The following is a 22095-nucleotide window of genomic DNA, read 5'->3' on the forward strand; positions in this document are numbered from 1 at the left end:
TTTGGGCCTGATACTCCTGCATACGTGTTTTGGGCCTGATACTCCTGCTACATGTTTTGGGCCTCATACTCCTGCATACATGTTTTGGGCCTGATACTCCTGCATACGTGTTTTGGGCCTGATACTCCTGCTACATGTTTTGGGCCTGATACTCCTGCATAAGTGTTTTGGGCCTGATACTCCTGCATACATGTTTTAGGCCTGATACTCCTGCTACATGTTTTGGGCCTCATACTCCTGCATAAGTGTTTTGGGCCTGATACTCCTGCATACGTGTTTTGGGCCTGATACTCCTGCTACATGTTTTGGGCCTGATACTCCTGCATACGTATTTTGGGCCTGATACTCCTGCTACATGTTTTGGGCCTCATACTCCTGCATACATGTCTTGGGCCTGATACTCCTGCATACGTGTTTTGGGCCTGATACTCCTGCTACATGTTTTGGGCCTGATACTCCTGCATACGTGTTTTGGGCCTGATACTCCTGCTACATGTTTTGGGCCTGATACTCCTGCATACATGTTTTGGGCCTGATACTCCTGCATACGTGTTTTGGGCCTGATACTCCTGCATACATGTTTTGGGCCTGATACTCCTGCATAAGTGTTTTGGGCCTGATACTCCTGCATACGTGTTTTGGGCCTGATACTCCTGCTACATGTTTTGGGCCTCATACTCCTGCATACATGTTTTGGGCCTGATACTCCTGCATACGTGTTTTGGGCCTGATACTCCTGCTACATGTTTTGGGCCTGATACTCCTGCATAAGTGTTTTGGGCCTGATACTCCTGCATACATGTTTTAGGCCTGATACTCCTGCTACATGTTTTGGGCCTGATACTCCTGCTACGTGTTTTGGGCCTGATACTCCTGCATACGTGTTTTGGGCCTGATACTCCTGCTACATGTTTTGGGCCTGATACTCCTGCATACGTGTTTTGGGCCTGATACTCCTGCTACATGTTTTGGGCCTCATACTCCTGCATACATGTTTTGGGCCTGATACTCCTGCATACGTGTTTTGGGCCTGATACTCCTGCTACATGTTTTGGGCCTGATACTCCTGCATACGTGTTTTGGGCCTGATACTCCTGCTACATGTTTTGGGCCTGATACTCCTGCATACATGTTTTGGGCCTGATACTCCTGCATACGTGTTTTGGGCCTGATACTCCTGCCACATGTTTTGGGCCTGATACTCCTGCATACGTGTTTTGGGCCTGATACTCCTGCTACATGTTTTGGGCCTCATACTCCTGCATCAGTGTTTTGGGCCTGATACTCCTGCATACGTGTTTTGGGCCTGATACTCCTGGTACATGTTTTGGGCCTGATACTCCTGCATACGTGTTTTGGGCCTGATACTCCTGCTACATCTTTTGGGCCTGATCCTCCTGCATACGTGTTTTGGGCCTGATACTCCTGCTACATGTTTTGGGCCTCATACTCCTGCATAAGTGTTTTGGGCCTGATACTCCTGCTACATGTTTTGGGCCTGATACTCCTGCATACGTGTTTTGGGCCTGATACTCCTGCTACATCTTTTGGGCCTGATCCTCCTGCATACGTGTTTTGGGCCTGATACTCCTGCTACATGTTTTGGGCCTGATACTCCTGCATAAGTGTTTTGGGCCTGATACTCCTGCATAAGTGTTTTGGGCCTGATACTCCTGCTACATGTTTTGGGCCTGATACTCCTGCTACATGTTTTGGGCCTCATACTCCTGCTACATGTTTTGGGCCTGATACTCCTGCATAAGTGTTTTGGGCCTGATACTCCTGCTACATGTTTTGGGCCTGATACTCCTGCATACGTGTTTTGGGCCTGATACTCCTGCATACATGTTTTGGGCCTCATACTCCTGCTACATGTTTTGGGCCTGATACTCCTGCATACGTGTTTTGGGCCTGATACTCCTGCTACATGTTTTGGGCCTGATACTCCTGCATAAGTGTTTTGGGCCTGATACTCCTGCATACGTGTTTTGGGCCTGATACTCCTGCTACATGTTTTGGGCCTGATACTCCTGCATACGTGTTTTGGGCCTGATACTCCTGCTACATGTTTTGGGCCTCATACTCCTGCATAAGTGTTTTGGGCCTGATACTCCTGCATACGTGTTTTGGGCCTGATACTCCTGCTACATGTTTTGGGCCTCATACTCCTGCATAAGTGTTTTGGGCCTGATACTCCTGCATACGTGTTTTGGGCCTGATACTCCTGCTACATGTTTTGGGCCTCATACTCCTGCATAAGTGTTTTGGGCCTGATACTCCTGCATACGTGTTTTGGGCCTGATACTCCTGCTACATGTTTTGGGCCTGATACTCCTGCATACGTGTTTTGGGCCTGATACTCCTGCTACATGTTTTGGGCCTCATACTCCTGCTACGTGTTTTGGGCCTGATACTCCTGCTACATGTTTTGGGCCTAATACTCCTGCTACATCTTTTGGGCCTGATACTCCTGCATACGTGTTTTGGGCCTGATACTCCTGCTACATGTTTTGGGCCTCATACTCTTGCATAAGTGTTTTGGGCCTGATACTCCTGCTACATGTTTTGGGCCTGATACTCCTGCATACGTGTTTTGGGCCTGATACTCCTGCTACATGTTTTGGGCCTCATACTCCTGCTACATGTTTTGGGCCTGATACTCCTGCATAAGTGTTTTGGGCCTGATACTCCTGCATACGTGTTTTGGGCCTCATACTCCTGCATAAGTGTTTTGGGCCTGATACTCCTGCATACGTGTTTTGGGCCTGATACTCCTGCTACATGTTTTGGGCCTGATACTCCTGCATACGTGTTTTGGGCCTGATACTCCTGCTACATGTTTTGGGCCTGATACTCCTGCTACATGTTTTGGGCCTGATACTCCTGCTACATGTTTTGGGCCTCATACTCCTGCATACATGTTTTGGGCCCGATACTCCTGCAGAAGTGTTTTAGGCCTGATACTCCTGCTACATGTTTTGGGCCTGATACTCCTGCATACGTGTTTTGGGCCTGATACTCCTGCTACATGTTTTGGGCCTCATACTCCTGCATAAGTGTTTTGGGCCTGATACTCCTGCATACGTGTTTTGGGCCTGATACTCCTGCTACATGTTTTGGGCCTGATACTCCTGCATACGTGTTTTGGGCCTGATACTCCTGCTACATGTTTTGGGCCTCATACTCCTGCTACATGTTTTGGGCCTGATACTCCTGCTACATGTTTTGGGCCTGATACTCCTGCTACATGTTTTGGGCCTGATACTCCTGCTACATGTTTTGGGCCTCATACTCCTGCATAAGTGTTTTGGGCCTGATACTCCTGCATACGTGTTTTGGGCCTGATACTCCTGCTACATGTTTTGGGCCTCATACTCCTGCATAAGTGTTTTGGGCCTGATACTCCTGCTACATGTTTTGGGCCTGATACTCCTGCATACGTGTTTTGGGCCTGATACTCCTGCTACATGTTTTGGGCCTCATACTCCTGCTACATGTTTTGGGCCTGATACTCCTGCATAAGTGTTTTGGGCCTGATACTCCTGCATACGTGTTTTGGGCCTCATACTCCTGCATAAGTGTTTTGGGCCTGATACTCCTGCATACGTGTTTTGGGCCTGATACTCCTGCTACATGTTTTGGGCCTGATACTCCTGCATACGTGTTTTGGGCCTGATACTCCTGCTACATGTTTTGGGCCTCATACTCCTGCTACATGTTTTGGGCCTGATACTCCTGCTACATGTTTTGGGCCTCATACTCCTGCATACATGTTTTGGGCCCGATACTCCTGCAGAAGTGTTTTAGGCCTGATACTCCTGCTACATGTTTTGGGCCTGATACTCCTGCATACGTGTTTTGGGCCTGATACTCCTGCTACATGTTTTGGGCCTCATACTCCTGCATAAGTGTTTTGGGCCTGATACTCCTGCATACGTGTTTTGGGCCTGATACTCCTGGTACATGTTTTGGGCCTGATACTCCTGCATACGTGTTTTGGGCCTGATACTCCTGCTACATCTTTTGGGCCTGATACTCCTGCATACGTGTTTTGGGCCTGATACTCCTGCTACATGTTTTGGGCCTGATACTCCTGCATAAGTGTTTTGGGCCTGATACTCCTGCTACATGTTTTGGGCCTGATACTCCTGCATACGTGTTTTGGGCCTGATACTCCTGCTACATGTTTTGGGCCTGATACTCCTGCATACGTGTTTTGGGCCTGATACTCCTGCTACATGTTTTGGGCCTCATACTCCTGCTACATGTTTTGGGCCTGATACTCCTGCTACATGTTTTGGGCCTGATACTCCTGCTACATGTTTTGGGCCTGATACTCCTGCTACATGTTTTGGGCCTCATACTCCTGCATAAGTGTTTTGGGCCTGATACTCCTGCATACGTGTTTTGGGCCTGATACTACTGCTACATGTTTTGGGCCTCATACTCCTGCATAAGTGTTTTGGGCCTGATACTCCTGCTACATGTTTTGGGCCTGATACTCCTGCATACGTGTTTTGGGCCTGATACTCCTGCTACATGTTTTGGGCCTCATACTCCTGCTACATGTTTTGGGCCTGATACTCCTGCATAAGTGTTTTGGGCCTGATACTCCTGCATACGTGTTTTGGGCCTCATACTCCTGCATAAGTGTTTTGGGCCTGATACTCCTGCATACGTGTTTTGGGCCTGATACTCCTGCTACATGTTTTGGGCCTGATACTCCTGCATACGTGTTTTGGGCCTGATACTCCTGCTACATGTTTTGGGCCTCATACTCCTGCTACATGTTTTGGGCCTGATACTCCTGCTACATGTTTTGGGCCTCATACTCCTGCATACATGTTTTGGGCCCGATACTCCTGCAGAAGTGTTTTAGGCCTGATACTCCTGCTACATGTTTTGGGCCTGATACTCCTGCATACGTGTTTTGGGCCTGATACTCCTGCTACATGTTTTGGGCCTCATACTCCTGCATAAGTGTTTTGGGCCTGATACTCCTGCATACGTGTTTTGGGCCTGATACTCCTGGTACATGTTTTGGGCCTGATACTCCTGCATACGTGTTTTGGGCCTGATACTCCTGCTACATCTTTTGGGCCTGATACTCCTGCATACGTGTTTTGGGCCTGATACTCCTGCTACATGTTTTGGGCCTGATACTCCTGCATAAGTGTTTTGGGCCTGATACTCCTGCTACATGTTTTGGGCCTGATACTCCTGCATACGTGTTTTGGGCCTGATACTCCTGCTACATGTTTTGGGCCTCATACTCCTGCTACATGTTTTGGGCCTGATACTCCTGCATAAGTGTTTTAGGCCTGATACTCCTGCATACGTGTTTTGGGCCTGATACTCCTGCTACATGTTTTGGGCCTCATACTCCTGCATAAGTGTTTTGGGCCTGATACTCCTGCATACGTGTTTTGGGCCTGATACTCCTGCATACGTGTTTTGGGCCTGATACTCCTGCATACGTGTTTTGGGCCTGATACTCCTGCTACATGTTTTGGGCCTGATACTCCTGCTACATGTTTTGGGCCTGATACTCCTGCTACATGTTTTGGGCCTCATACTCCTGCATAAGTGTTTTGGGCCTGATACTCCTGCATACGTGTTTTGGGCCTGATACTCCTGCTACATGTTTTGGGCCTGATACTCCTGCTACATGTTTTGGGCCTGATACTCCTGCTACATGTTTTGGGCCTCATACTCCTGCATAAGTGTTTTGGGCCTGATACTCCTGCATACGTGTTTTGGGCCTGATACTCCTGCTATATGTTTTGGGCCTGATACTCCTGCATACGTGTTTTGGGCCTGATACTCCTGCTACATGTTTTGGGCCTGATACTCCTGCTACATGTTTTGGGCCTGATACTCCTGCTACATGTTTTGGGCCTGATACTCCTGCTACATGTTTTGGGCCTCATACTCCTGCATAAGTGTTTTGGGCCTGATACTCCTGCATACGTGTTTTGGGCCTGATACTCCTGCTACATGTTTTGGGCCTGATACTCCTGCTACATGTTTTGGGCCTGATACTCCTGCTACATGTTTTGGGCCTCATACTCCTGCATACATGTTTTGGGCCTGATACTCCTGCATACATGTTTAGGGCCTGATACTCCTGCATACATGTTTTGGGCCTGATACTACTGCATACGTGTTTTGGGCCTGATACTCCTGCTACATGTTTTGGGCCTGATACTCCTGCTACATGTTTTGGGCCTAATACTCCTGCATACATGTTTTGGGCCTGATACTCCTGCATACGTGTTTTGGGCCTGATACTCCTGCTACATGTTTTGGGCCTGATACTCCTGCATAAGTGTTTTGGGCCTGATACTCCTGCATAAGTGTTTTGGGCCTGATACTCCTGCATACGTGTTTTGGGCCTGATACTCCTGCTACATGTTTTGGGCCTGATACTCCTGCATACGTGTTTTGGGCCTGATACTCCTGCTACATGTTTTGGGCCTCATACTCCTGCTACATGTTTTGGGCCTGATACTCCTGCATAAGTGTTTTGGGCCTGATACTCCTGCATACGTGTTTTGGGCCTGATACTCCCGCTACATGTTTTGGGCCTGATACTCCTGCATAAGTGTTTTGGGCCTGATACTCCTGCATACGTGTTTTGGGCCTGATACTCCTGCTACATGTTTTGGGCCTGATACTCCTGCTACATGTTTTGGGCCTGATACTCCTGCTACATGTTTTGGGCCTCATACTCCTGCATAAGTGTTTTGGGCCTGATACTCCTGCATACGTGTTTTGGGCCTGATACTCCTGCTACATGTTTTGGGCCTGATACTCCTGCATACGTGTTTTGGGCCTGATACTCCTGCTACATGTTTTGGGCCTCATACTCCTGCTACATGTTTTGGGCCTGATACTCCTGCTACATGTTTTGGGCCTGATACTCCTGCTACATGTTTTGGGCCTCATACTCCTGCATAAGTGTTTTGGGCCTGATACTCCTGCATACGTGTTTTGGGCCTGATACTCCTGCTACATGTTTTGGGCCTGATACTCCTGCTACATGTTTTGGGCCTGATACTCCTGCTACATGTTTTGGGCCTGATACTCCTGCATACATGTTTTGGGCCTCATACTCCTGCATAAGTGTTTTGGGCCTCATACTCCTGCATAAGTGTTTTGGGCCTGATACTCCTGCTACATGTTTTGGGCCTGATACTCCTGCTACATGTTTTGGGCCTGATACTCCTGCTACATGTTTTGGGCCTGATACTCCTGCATACATGTTTTGGGCCTGATACTCCTGCATACGTGTTTTGGGCCTGATACTCCTGCATACATGTTTTGGGCCTGATACTACTGCATACGTGTTTTGGGCCTGATACTCCTGCTACATGTTTTGGGCCTGATACTCCTGCATATATGTTTTGGGCCTGATACTCCTGCATACGTGTTTTGGGCCTGATACTCCTGCTACATGTTTTGGGCCTGATACTCCTGCATAAGTGTTTTGGGCCTGATACTCCTGCTACATGTTTTGGGCCTGATACTCCTGCTACATGTTTTGGGCCTGATACTCCTGCATACGTGTTTTGGGCCTGATACTCCTGCTACATCTTTTGGGCCTGATACTCCTGCATACATGTTTTGGGCCTGATACTCCTGCATACGTGTTTTGGGCCTGATACTCCTGCTACATGTTTTGGGCCTGATACTCCTGCTACATGTTTTGGGCCTGATACTCCTGCTACATGTTTTGGGCCTCATACTCCTGCATACATGTTTTGGGCCTGATACTCCTGCACACGTGTTTTGGGCCTGATACTCCTGCATACGTGTTTTGGGCCTGATACTCCTGCTACATGTTTTGGGCCTGATACTTCTGCACACATGTTTTGGGCCTGATACTCCTGCATACGTGTTTTGGGCCTGATACTCCTGCTACATGTTTTGGGCCTGATACTCCTGCTACATGTTTTGGGCCTCATACTCCTGCATACATGTTTTGGGCCTCATACTCCTGCATACATGTTTTGGGCCTGATACTCCTGCAGAAGTGTTTTGGGCCTGATACTCCTGCATAAGTGTTTTGGGCCTGATACTCCTGCTACATGTTTTGGGCCTGATACTCCTGCTACATGTTTTGGGCCTGATACTCCTGCTACATGTTTTGAGCCTGATACTCCTGCTACATGTTTTGGGCCTGATACTCCTGCATAAGTGTTTTGGGCCTGATACTCCTGCTACATGTTTTGGGCCTGATACTCCTGCTACATGTTTTGGGCCTGATACTCCTGCTACATGTTTTGGGCCTGATACTCCTGCATAAGTGTTTTGGGCCTGATACTCCTGCTACATGTTTTGGGCCTGATACTCCTGCATAAGTGTTTTGGGCCTGATACTCCTGCACACGTGTTTTGGGCCTGATACTCCTGCATACATGTTTTGGGCCTGATACTCCTGCATAAGTGTTTTGGGCCTGATACTCCTGCATACATGTTTTGGGCCTGATACTCCTGCATAAGTGTTTTGGGCCTGATACTCCTGCTACATGTTTTGGGCCTGATACTCCTGCACACGTGTTTTGGGCCTGATACTCCTGCATACGTGTTTTGGGCCTGATACTCCTGCATACGTGTTTTGGGCCTCATACTCCTGCATAAGTGTTTTGGGCCTGATACTCCTGCATACGTGTTTTGGGCCTCATACTCCTGCATAAGTGTTTTGGGCCTGATACTCCTGCATACGTGTTTTGGGCCTGATACTCCTGCTACATGTTTTGGGCCTGATACTCCTTTATACGTGTTTTGGGCCTGATACTCCTGCTACATGTTTTGGGCCTGATACTCCTGCTACATGTTTTGGGCCTGATACTCCTGCTACATGTTTTGGGCCTGATACTCCTGCATACATGTTTTGCTCATCAGAGGTGTACATTCGTTGTGACCGCTGATACAACAACACAGTGTTTCAGTTGAAAACACAGGTTTGGCTGTTAATCCTAGTTGTCATTTGTGTTATTTTACACAGTTTCAAACTATCAGATGTGTTGGACCTACATAACCCCCCCCCCCCCAAGTGCTGAGTGCAGCATCACCGTCATTCCTACACATGAAGAAGAGGCGGCGGGAAGTGACTGACAGCGATGGCTCCGGAGTACCAGGGTGAAACGGGCCATTTACCAGGCTGCATGGCAATGCAGAGGTGAACTATCTGGAGGATGAGTCATATGTCCATGAGAATCAAGTGGTGTGCCCCCCCCACGTCCCACCCCTGCAGCAGTCGGGGTTGAAGCAAGCTCACCACCATTGCCATATTTTGGCAAGTCTCCCACAGTTACCAGCCCCAAAAGGAGTTGCCCTGAGGACAAGACCCCACAACACCACAAAAAAAACAAAAACAAAAAAACAGAAAACATTTCTGCACAATATTCAAAATAGGTACAGGGTTTTTAAAAGATCGAAACAACCGACCGCGTCCAAGAGTCCAGATTTCGTGACCTATGGCCCAACTGCAGCAGAGTGCATAAAGCAAAGAAAACCTGATCCTGCTGATGGACCCTGCTGCTCTGAGGGAGCTGTTGACATGGCAAACATCTATTCAATGCACACCAAAGGGAAGAGACTTGATCTAACCATGGAAGAGTTGCTGATTTTCTATGGGGTTCTTGTTTATTTTCTGGATTTCCCCCCCTTTTTCTCCCCAGTTGTATCTGGTCAATTATCCCACTCTTCCGAGCCATCCTGGTCGCTGCTCCACCCCTTCTGCTGATCCGGGGAGGACTGCAGACTACATGTCTCCTCCGATACATGTGGAGTCACCAGCCGCTTCTTTCCACCTGACAGTGAAGAGTTTTGCCAGGGGGACGTAGCACGTGGGAGAATCACAATATTCCCCCCAGTTTCCTTCCCCCTCCCCTTGAACAGGCGCCTCTACTAATCAGAGGAGGCACTAGTGCAGCAACCAGGACACATACCCACATCCGGCTTCCCACCCGCAGACACGGCCAATTTTGTCTGTAGGGACACCCGACCAAGCCGAAGGTAACAGGGGGATTTTAACTAGCGATCCCCATGTTGGTAAGCAACAGAATAGACCGCTACGCTACCTGGACACCTCCTCTATGGGGTTCTTCTCACTTCTGTTCTTCAGTTCTGTGCAGCGGCAGCACATGTTTTGGTCATATGACTCTGATATCCACAATGAAGCCATCTCAAATGCAATGAGATGGAGTTGCTTTGATGAGATCATGGCCTCAGTCCATCTGGTAGATAACTCAAAGGCCAACAACAACCCTTTGTACAAAGTACGCCATATCTTCAGTGCACTGAATGAGTCTTACAAAATGATGCCATACTCAAAATGGTTATCGGTTGATGAAAGCATGATACCTTATTGTGTCAGGCATGGTTGCAAGCAATTCATCAGGGGCAAACCAATCCAGTTGGGTATAAATTGTGGAGCCTTGCATCACCTACAGGGTACATATATCATAGGGAGCCCTATTGTGGAGTGCACACACATCTCCCTGAAACTGGTCTAGGACAGGGCCCAAGTGTAGTTCTTGGTCTAACCAAACAAGCAGAAGTTCCTCCAGGGTGTAACTTTGTACATGACAACCTGTTCACCTCACTCAGTCTCCTTGATGAAATGAAAAAATGGGGTTATGGATGTCTTGGCACTCTGAGACAGTGCTGCCTGTGTGATGTCCCTTTCACAGACGTGAAGAATTTCCAAAAAATGCCTCAGGAAGTTCTGAGGTCCTTACAATGGGGGAAAAGGTACTGGCAAGGTGGAAGGATAACAGTACTGTAACTATGGCAACCAATGCTGCCGAGAAGTATTCCGAGGTGCCTTTAAACAGGTGGAACAAAGAAAAAAACCCTAAGATAAAGTTCCACAGCCCATGTGTATCCTCATATACAGTGCCTTGCAAAAGTATTCAACCCCCTTGACAGTCATCAGTAATTTCTGGAATATAAAAGATACTCACACATCTGTTCCTGAAAAATGTTATTGTTATGAACCTGTAAGCTCTAACAGCATGTTCCCACAGCCAAAATATGTTTCACTGACTTTTTATTAATAAATTAAAAACTAAAATATAGTGCTTGCATAAGTATTCAACCCCCACATATCAATACCTTGTAGAGTGCCCTTCTGCTGCAATAACAGCCATGACTCTCTTGGGGTAAGTATGTACAAGCTTTACACATTCTTCTGGAGTAATTTTTGCCCATTCTTCTTGGCAGAATTTGTACGGGTCTTGCAGGTTGGTGGGATGGTGCCTCTGGACTGTGATTTTGAATCTGTGCCACAGATTCCCAATGGCATTGAGGTCCAGACTTTGACTTGGCCACTCCAAAACCTTCACCTTTTTGTTGCTGAGCCATGCCACTGTTGCTTTAGCCTTGTGCTTATGATCATTGTCCTGCTGGAAGGTGAACCTTCTCCCAAGCTGCAGTTGTATGGCAGACTGCAACAGGTTTTTTTCCAATAATTCCTGTATTTAGCTCCATCCATTCTTCCTGGGTACAATGTTAAACTACAACTGTTGGGTTGTCAGTAACTAAACCAGCACCCCCACTTCAACCATTGGGTTGTTGTGAGGAGGGTGTGTGGACACCCAGAGGACTAAAAAGAGAACCTGTCAAAGGGCGGCTGAGTTCCTCTGTGAACCAATGGCCATCCATACTTGGACAGGAGATAGGGATCACCAGGTACTCCCCCTACTGAAACACAATGATGACTCAAGATGATTCTTCCCTCAATGTGAACAAGGTTCCCAGTGCCTGCAGCTGAAAAGCAACCCCATAGCATTACGCTGCCGCTGCCATGTTTCACTGTAGGGAGAAGGGGGGGGGGGGTTTAGGGCATGAGCAGTGTTAGGTTTGAACCACACATAACATTTTGAGTTTTGGCAAAAAAGGTGAACTTTCATCTCATCTGACCACAAAACCTGTACCCACATCTTAACTGGGTCTCTCTCATGCTTGGTAGCAAACTCCAAGCATGCTTTTATACAGGGGTTAAAGTGGGATTTGGTAAGTGGGGGATCTCTAGCTAACGTTAGCTAGCTAGCTATCGCGATTAGTTGTTTGAATGGTAGCTAGCTAGCTAACGTTAGGCTAGCTAACCACTGGTCCAGTAGTCCCGACGTTAGCATTGTTAGCTAATAATAGCTACCGGTAGCTAACGTTTGCTAGCTAGTTAGTTATTTGAATGAAAATATTGCATGGCCAGAGCTAAGGTTGGACAAATATAACTAGCTAGCTACCGGTAACGTTACCGGACGCTACCGATAGTTAGCTTGCCTAGCAGCATTCAAACAACTAGCCAGCAACGTCAGCAACTAGCTAGCAACGTTACCGGGTGGAAGATAGCTAGTTAGCTAGCTAGCTAACGTTACGTTCGCTAACGTTAGTTGCTTGAATGAAAACCACAGCAGAGCTAGACAAAACTATTGGAAATACTATCGGAAATACACTGAAGATACTCACTCTTTATGCCCCCCAATCCAGGATAATAGTGCAGGTAGCAGGTTGACGCTCTCTCGAGTCTGGTCTGCCTGGTGCGGTGAACTGACCCTGACCCGTGAGTGTGAAGCCAGTCTCCTCTGACGTCATGTCCGGTGAAGCCAGACAGCAGGCAGGTGCGGGTCACGTGAGGACGCGACATCATTCAAACTTTTAGAAAAAGTAAAGTAGCATAAAAATAGAAGAACGACTTTATTTGAGATTTATTTTGTAATGCTTGTGAATTGGCTGCATCATGTTTTTTGTTTTAAATTTTACTGTGACAAAAAGGTTGAAATGACTCCTGTCTACAGAGTGCCGCCGGATCTCAGCTCCGGTTGACTTGGGGGAGGAGAAGGAGGGGAAGTGCCGGTGTCGGGATCCGGGGACCTCCGGCCCACTTTAATCACTGCTTTTATATGCATAGTTTTGAGCAACGGCTTCTGTCTTGCCAGCCTCCCATACAGGCCAGATTCATGGAGAGCCGTGATATGGTTGACTCACGCACAGTCACTGCAGTTTCAGCCACTGGCCTCTGGAGCTCCTTCAGTGACTGCAGGATCATGTGTGGCTTTCCTCACCAGCCCACATCTTGCTTGGACACTGAGCTTTGAGGGACGGCCTGTCCTACAAAGCGTCTAGGTGGTGTGATGCAGCTTCCACTTTCTGACAGTGGATCCAACAGTGTTCCGTGGGACAGCCAAACTCTTGGGATACGGTTTTGTGTCCCTTTCCCGCCTCTTTCTCTTACTTCAGAATTCTGCTGCTTTGTCTTCATGTTCTGATGGAGTTCACGCCCGGCTAATGAACTTTACACAGAGTGCTTTTATACCATAAACCAGACCGGTACTTTAATATCTTACAGCTGCACACTAGTTATGTCCAGTTGTGTTAACCTGAGTTTGTTTTAGAAATAATCTGTCATGTGTGTAAACTTGGAGCTTTCAGAGCACAAGGGGTTGAATACTTATGCAAGCACTCTATTTTCCTTTTTACTTTATTAATAAAAAGTCAGTGAAACATAACTCATGTTGGCTTTGGGAACATGCTGTTAGAGCTTATGGCTTCACAACAGTAATATTGTTCAGGAGCAGATGTGTGATATCTTTTATAATCCAGAAACTCCTGATGACTGTCAGTACTTGACTTGGGTTGAATACTTTTGCAAGGCACTGCACAACCAAAACATGGGGGTTGTGGATCTGCATGATCTTCATGTATCAAAATACAGGGCTACAGTAAGGTCAAGGACGTGGTGGTGGCCAATCTTCTCTTGGTGCCTCCACAGTGCGTTGGTGAATAGCTGGCTGTTCTTCAGAGATGTTGTTGGTAAGGAATGTGACCTCCTGGCCTTTCAGCGATCTGTGTCCCTGTGTCTCCTAAAAAAGATATGGAAAACTACCTGTTGGCCACAGCAGAAGAGCTTCAGTTGCAACAACTGTCACTCAGGATTCTGCAGGAGGTGATGTGAGGGTCCATCGCACTGGGCTGTGAACACAGGCAACCGTTTCCTCAGATGCAGATGTTACAACAAGCACACTGCATATGCATGTGCGACGTGTGGTGCACCTCTCCACACTGAGCGCTTCAAGCCTTTTCATGGCCAAGTACAGCTGGGAGCAAAGGGAGGAACAATCCACAAAAAAAATGTTGTTGACACTGTGTTCAAGACTGTGAGACACGTACATTGTGGTCACTGATAGTACCTTCCAGTATGCACGTGTTGCACGATACTGTTAGCATGTAACACTGCTGATGAATGTCTTCCTCTTACAACAAGCCCAGAGAAGACATGTTTCATTTTACTTGGTGTTATTTTACAGTGTTGGATTCTACACGCCGTGTAGTTTCCATGTCTGGATTCCTGTAGTTCCCACATGTGTTACATGAACAATGGTTATGAAGTAAACTCTAATCCTATCTTTCTTCTACGTTGCATGTTACTGTTAGTTTATGGTTTTAAATGTGTAAATAGGTCTAACTGAACAAGTTGTATGTCTTCTGATTGCTGCTTTCCACCAGTCACTGAATATAAAACCTAACATTTCCCTAACTTAACCCACATCCAATCAAAAAGGACATAAAGTTTGTGTGATGGGGGGGTCAAAGGAGCAAAATGCATGCACTCCATGTGCAAGGAAAGCGGTGGGATTGAGCGGGTTAATCCGTCATTACTGGACCAATACGATGTCTTACGTTGTTCACGCAGTAGCGGCACGGTATTGGGACTATAACAGCAGAGGTCATATGGACGTGTGGACCTCTGGCGCCCCCTGCTGCTGATTGAGCGCTAGCAGACCAGCTGTGGGGGATTTTGTCTCGCCAGCAGACAGACAGACAGACAGACAGACAGGGGGGGCAGTCCGCACTGGGGACCGGCCTGAGTCAGGCCTTGATGTGTGAGTAAATCATTTCTCTTCTCAAAGCTGAATAACGTTTTGTTTTCACGTGACTGTCAAAGGACGTTAGTGTGACAACTTTTGGGTGATGCTCAGTCACGTGACTTTTCCACTGACGACCAACCGCTCCGCCGCGCGGGAGGACAGCTACACCTCAGCACCCGCCGCCTCCGCTGACCCTCTCCTGCCTAGACCACGTGCGTTCACAACAACCACATTCGGAGCGGGAATCGGACAGGGAAATGAAACATGGCGGGTGTGAGCCCCCTCGGAAAACCCCTTTGCAAAACAGATTTTACCAAGTCCTGGTCTGACGGCGCGAAGGACCAGCCTGGACCCAGCGCAGAACTGACTGGACCGTAGTAGAATCCGGACCAGGAGAGCTGTTGTGTATGAATCCCATCCTGGCACTGGCCGTCTACAACACGTGTGGCATGGCACACTGACACCAACACGCTATTACCCCATTTGCCCCCGGGGACGAGTCCAGTACTCTGTTCTGATACCCTACGTCCCCGGCTTGGAGCCGTTGTCCTCCGACATGGCGGATGTGTTGCCGTCATGTGATATGTGACGTAATACGAGCCTAACCCATGGAGCCTGATGCGGTCCACAGGGGCCACAGTCAAGATGAAGGATGAGCCTCTTCCTCTGTGAGCACCGACAGGTCTCAGTGCTGATCAGCTTCAAGTCCAACCATGACTCCTCTGGATGGTTCTGAACTGAAAGTCTATTATGACTTTCTAATGACCTCTAATGTGGATGACTAGATTTCATGTTCACTTCCTTCCCCCTTTACTACCCGGTAAAGTGGACACGGCAAACAGGCCGGGATGTAGTGTCCACAAACAACTCGGAACATGTTGAAATAACCCCTCAAATCCTGCAGGACTAAGTAGCGGAGCTTCCTGCTGGCCTTGGGAGAGTTGTGAAGTGGTCTTACGAGCGTCATCCAGACAGCCTTTCCTGCCGACCTGCGTCACACCGTGTCTGGGAGGATCTGTACGTCCACAGGATGAACAGGACAGCTACCCGTCCACATCAGTGCTGCGCACAAACAGTTCACAAACCCAAATGCCCCTTTACTTGATGTCACTGACTCAGTTCTGATGACGTTCACAAGTCTGTCTGTGCCGTCAACAAGACTACTGACAGCACTGGTATGAATAGACGTTAGCATGGTTAGCCTTTTAGCTGCAGCTAATGCTAACAAAGACATTTCCCTCATGACATGATAAAAAACAAGCTTAAATCTTTAGTAAAGATCAACACAAACACACAAAGCAGTGAGACAGAAGGAATGCAGGCAGAAATGGACCTCTTTATTAACTGAGCAATAAACAACAGTGGATCAATCTGACCAAAACCAGACCAAAACCAGACCAGAACAGATCAGATCAGATGTTTGGCCTCTCGACTGGCCAGCGGACTCAGTGGAATGTGTCAAAACCTTTGTCTCATGACCACACCTCCACTGGGCTGAGCATCATGGGTAATGTAGGCAATTCAGAACATAGCCATATTATCAAACCATATTCCCATAGCGACACTAAAAGAGATCTGGCCTGATTAGAAGCTTATAAAAGAAAACTACAAGAAAAGGGGAGAGGTTTGGTACAAGTTCATAGGTATTATGTGGCAGATCCAAGGACAGGATCCTGGTATAATTCATTCTGGTCTGGTATCTTTTAGTTTGAGCCATTATTATTTAGTCCGGTCTGGTATCATTTAGTCTGGTCTGGTCAGAGACTCCTCTCCTTCCTTCTCTTAGGAAAGGGAACGAAGGGACAGGAAGTAATGGCGTGAGGGAGGGACTACTGAAGCTGGTCCCAAGGAACAAAGGAGCTGATTGGTCCACAAACAGTAAAACCCTGCCCATCACATGACCCTTTGTATCCTAATGGTTGACAGCGCCAGTTCAACAGAGCAAGGCCTTCTCCAACTGGTTGCCAGAGCTCAGCCAGGCCATTCGCCATTGGTCAGTTTGATTTCATGCCAACTGTCAGTCACTCAGCAACACCCAACCAGGTTACAATACCTGTGGAACTCTGTGGAATTAGAAAACAAGAACAAAAGCCCAAAAGAATAAAAAAGGAAGGAAGATGACCAGGAAGATCAGCCAATCAGCTGGCTTCGCAAGAAAAACAAAAAGTCTCTTCTCCTCTAACTGCTGACTCAGTGCAATGCATCATGGGAACGATCGGTCACTAGGAGAGGTTGTGTGAGAACTAGACATGTCAAAAACCATGGGTTTGTGTGTGTGCGGGTGTGTGTGCGGGTGTGTGTGCGGGTGTGTGTGTGTGTGTGTGTGTGTGTGTGTTTATGTGTGTGTGTGTGTGCGTGCACGCACGCGCACACATCCTGTTGTCATGGATACATGCTGCAGGGTAGCACTCCAGCAGCAGTGGTGCCGTGTTGCATCATGGGAACTGTCGTCTCCTTAACTAGTGTCCATAGACTCCATGTTGGCTGAACTGGAGTCCCTCTGGATGGAATCAAAGATGGCCGCCAGCTCCTGATTGGAGGAGATCTGGGACTGGAACTCTGACATCAGAGGAGATTTCTCCGCCTCTGGAATTGTCAACAGCGCCACCACTGCCCGCATTGCAGAACGCTTCAGCTCATCCTGCTTCTCAAACTCCTGCTTCACCGAGTTGGCCTTCACCTGGAGAGACAGACAGGAAGACAGACGGACAGCTACTCACCTGGACACAATACACACCCTGTTCACTGTGTACTGGTTTATATTGTGTGTAGCACATATAGTGTGTGTACAGCGTGTACTGTATATACAGTATGTGTGTAGTGTGTATACAGTATGTGTGTAGTGGGCATACAGTGTGTATATTGTGTGCACGGTGTGTAGTGTTTATACAATGTGCATATAATGTGTTTGGAGAGTGTAGTGTTTATATAGTGTCTGTACATAGTGTGTTAGAGTGTGTTAAAAGTGTGTCTAGTGTGTGGTGTGTATATAGTGTGTCTAGTGTGTAGTGTGAATATAGTGTGTCTATAATGTGTATATAGCACGTGTACAGTGTGTAGTATGTATACAGTGTGTATAGTATGTGTAGGGTGTAGTACATATAATGTGTGTATAGTGTGTACAGTCTGCAGTGTGAATATAGTGTGTGTAGAGTGTGTAATGTGTACATTTAGTGTGTGTACAGAGTGTTGTGTTTATATAGTATAGTGTGTATACAGCGTGTAGTGTGTATATAGTGTGTGTACACTGTGTGTACAGTGTGTAGCGTGTATATAGTGTGTAAAGTATGTAGTGTTTCTATAGTGTGTGTATAGTGTGTACAGTGTGTCTATAGTGTGTGCACAGTGTACATATAGTGTGTGTGTGTATAGTGTGTGTACAGTGTGTATCGTGTATGGAGTGTGTGTATAAAGTGTATATGGAGTGTGCACAGAGTATCGTGTGTGTAGAGTGTGTGTAGTATGTGTACAGTGTGTGTATAGTGTGTGTACAGTGTGTATCGTGTATGCAGTGTGTGTACAAAGTGTATATGGAGTGTGCAGAGTGTAGTGTGTGTGTTAACCTTGGTAGTACAGGTGGCCCTCAGGGGTTCTACCAGCCTGTCCAGTCTCTGCAGGACAGCACTGGGACATAGAGAGGACAGTCTGGCCAGCATCAAGAAGGTCAGCATCTACAACAACAACACAACAACACAAGAGGGTCAGCACCTACAACAACACAACAACACAAGAGGGTCAGCACCTACAACAACACAACAACACAAGAGGGTCAGCATCTACAACAACACACAACAACACAAGAGGGTCAGCACCTACAACACACAACAACAACACAAGAGGGTCAGCATCTGCAACAACACACAACGACACAAGAGGGTCAGCACCTACAACAACACACAACAACACAAGAGGGTCAGCACCTACAACACACAACAACAACACAAGAGGGTCAGCATCTGCAACAACACACAACGACACAAGAGGGTCAGCATTTACAACAACACAACAACACAAGAGGGTCAGCACCTACAACAACACAACAACACAAGAGGGTCAGCACCTACAACAACACAACAACACAAGAGGGTCAGCATCTACAACAACACACAACAACACAAGAGGGTCAGCACCTACAACACACAACAACAACACAAGAGGGTCAGCATCTGCAACAACACACAACGACACAAGAGGGTCAGCACCTACAACAACACACAACAACACAAGAGGGTCAGCATCTACAACAACACACAACAACACAAGAGGGTCAGCGTCTGCAACAACACATAAAAACACAAGAGGGTCAGCATTTACAACAACACAACAACACAAGAGGATCAGTCTCTACAACAACACACAACACAAGAGGGTCAGCATCTACAACAACACAACAACACAAGAGGGTCAGTCTCTACAATAACACATAAAAACACAAGAGGGTCAGCACCTACAACAACTCAACAACACAAGAGGGTCAGCACCTACAACACACAAGACAAGAGGGTCAGCACCTACAACAACACACAACAACAACACAAGAGGGTCAGCACCTACAACAACACACAACAACACAAGAGGGTCAGCACCTACAACAACAAACAACAACACAAGAGGGTCAGCATCTACAACACACAACAAGACAAGAGGGTCAGCATCTACAACACACAACAACACAAGAGGGTCAGCATCTACAACACACAACAACACAAGAGGGTCAGCATCTACAACAACACACAAGAACACAAGTCAAGTCAAGTCAAGTTTATTTATGTAGCACATTTAAAACAACCACAGTTGAACAAGCTTGAAATACAATATCAAATAAGAGACACATACTATGAATATAAAAATAGATGTAAAAAAGACATAGTAAAATAAAGGAATTAAAATGTAAACAATAAAACACAAGAGTAAAAGTATATTTCCACAATAAAATCACGGCGTCTAGCTCAACTTGAATTGAATGCCAGCGAGAAGAGGTAGGTCTTTAACCAAGATTTAAAAGTCTGTGGGGTCTGAGCAGATCTGATGTGTACTGGTAAGTTGCTCCAGAGATCAGGGGCAGCAGCCACTGCAGAGGCTCTGTCCCCCCTGTTGTTAAGCCTGGATCTGGGAACATGTAGGCTGGAGCATCTGGTTTGCTGACCCGAGTGCTCTGACTGGTGTATGATGATGTATTAGCTCAGATAAATAAGATGGTGCCAGCCCATTTAACGACTTGAAAACAAGTAATAAAATGTCTGTGAATGTTCTCATTCATCCAGGTCATGGTTATCTAAAGGAATTGAATCGAGTGCAACTGGACTTGGTATATATCCGTGAAGACGTTTTGCCTCTCATCCAAGAGGCTTCCTCAGTTCTGCCTTTCTGACTAGACCAAGCTAGTCTGACTGGCTGCTGATGAGACTCAGAATTTATCCTCAAGGAGTCGTTATCAGAGCTATAGATGTGCGTGGCTCTTTGTGATCCGATGTTTAGCAGCGATGGTCGTTGGGGGTGTTAGTTTCGACTTCATTGTTCAGTGGTGATGAGAGTGGTTGGAGCCGTTAGTGAGCGACTGTTGTTCTTGGAGGCTAGGCTTCTTGAGTCTCCTGGGTAGAGATGAAAGGACGGCATTGTAAGTGGGAGATAGGTGGTGTGGCAGACCTCCTCCTCTGTTGAGGGATGGTTTTTCCAGTTTTGCATAGATGGCCTCCTTCACCCCTCTTTCAAACCATCTATCTTCTCTGTCCAAAATGTGTAAGTTGCTGTCCTCAAAGGAGTGTGTCTTCTCCTTTAGGTGTAGATAGACTGCTGAGTCTTGTTCTGAGGAGTTTGGCCTTCTGTGTTGGGCCATCTATTACGGATGGCCCAACACAGAAGCAACAACTGAGCTACGCCAACATACAATGAGTTACAATAATCCAAACGAAAAGTAATAAATGCATGAATTACCCTTTCAAGATCATTTGGAGGGAGATAGGCCTTTACTTTTCCCAGAAGTTGTAATTGAAAAAAACTTGTTTTGACTACTGAGCTTATTTGTTTGTCAAAGTTAAAAGAGATGTCAAAAATCACCCCAAGATTCCTAACAGAAGAGTGACTGTAGGAAGCTAAAGGGCCAAGAGCGCCATCATAACCATCCGGAAGATCGGGCTGTCCATATACAATAATTTCAGTCTTATTTTGATTTAATTTCAGGAAATTTAACTCCATCAATGTTTGACATCCTTTAAACAACTCAGCACAGCCTGTATAGAATCTCTGCTGTTTGTTTTTATAGGCAGATAAATTTGCAAATCATCAGTAAAACAATGAAAAGACATATTATGTTTTTTTAAAAATGGACCCCAAGGGCAGCATATACAATGAGAAGAGAATGGGGCCCAAAATGGAGCCTTGGGGGACCCCACAGCTAAGTGGAGCTGCAGCTGAAGAGGATTGGTCTATATGGACAGAAAACCTCTATTTGACAGGTAAGACTTGAACCATTCTAGGACGGTACCTTGAATGCCTTCACACAGCTCAATTCAATTCAATTCAGTTCAATTTTATTGTCAAGACATGATAAAAGAATATTATGTCAAAGGCAGCAGTCAGGTCCAAAAGCACCAGAACAGCGGAGTTCCCAGAGTCCACATTTAAAAGAAGATCATTAAAACTCTTAAAAGGGCTGTTTCAGTGCTGTGACGTGATTTAAAACCAGACTGTATAGTACACAGTCCCCTGCGTATAGTGCACGTGCTACTGTGTATAGTGCACAGCATCTACAACAACACACAACAACACAAGAGGGTCAGCATCTACAACAACACACAAAAACACAAGAGGGTCAGCATCTACAACAACACACAACAACACAAGAAGGTCAGCATCTACAACAACACACACACCACAACACAATGAAGACCGACTAGAAGGTCCAGTTCACACCTGTGTGACAATGTGTATGAAATGTATCACGTGTCCTCACGTGGGGTACCATGCACATGGTCACATGCTGACAGATGTGTCCCTGTCCTACTGTGCTGTGATGCACCATAGTACACAGTCCACTGTGTATAGTACACAGTCCCATGTATAGTACAGTCCTCTGTGTATAGTACAGTCCTCTGTGTATAGTGCACAGTCCTGTGTATAGTGTACAGTCCTCTGTGTATAGTACAGTCCTCTGTATATAGTACACAGTCCCTTGTGTATAGTACAGTCCTCTGTGTGTATAGTGCACAGTCCTGTGT

The 22095-nt window shown here is 46.7% G+C and overlaps 1 protein-coding gene across 1 annotated transcript in view; it reads right to left on the reverse strand.

The window, feature by feature from the left end:
- Positions 1–16200: 16200 nt before the first annotated feature.
- cand1 (cullin-associated and neddylation-dissociated 1) overlaps positions 16201–22095 on the reverse strand; it is a 102533-nt gene continuing 96638 nt past the window's right edge. Inside the window, exons 25-26 of the mRNA XM_056275754.1 lie at positions 18442–18549; positions 16201–17558 (exon numbers count right to left, since the gene is read on the reverse strand). Coding sequence (XP_056131729.1) covers positions 17334–17558; positions 18442–18549 — 333 coding nt within the window. The 3' untranslated portion in view covers positions 16201–17333. The remainder of the gene's footprint in view (positions 17559–18441; positions 18550–22095) is intronic.

This window comes from Lampris incognitus, chromosome 3 (assembly GCF_029633865.1).
Source record: "Lampris incognitus isolate fLamInc1 chromosome 3, fLamInc1.hap2, whole genome shotgun sequence".
NCBI lineage: Eukaryota > Metazoa > Chordata > Actinopteri > Lampriformes > Lampridae > Lampris > Lampris incognitus.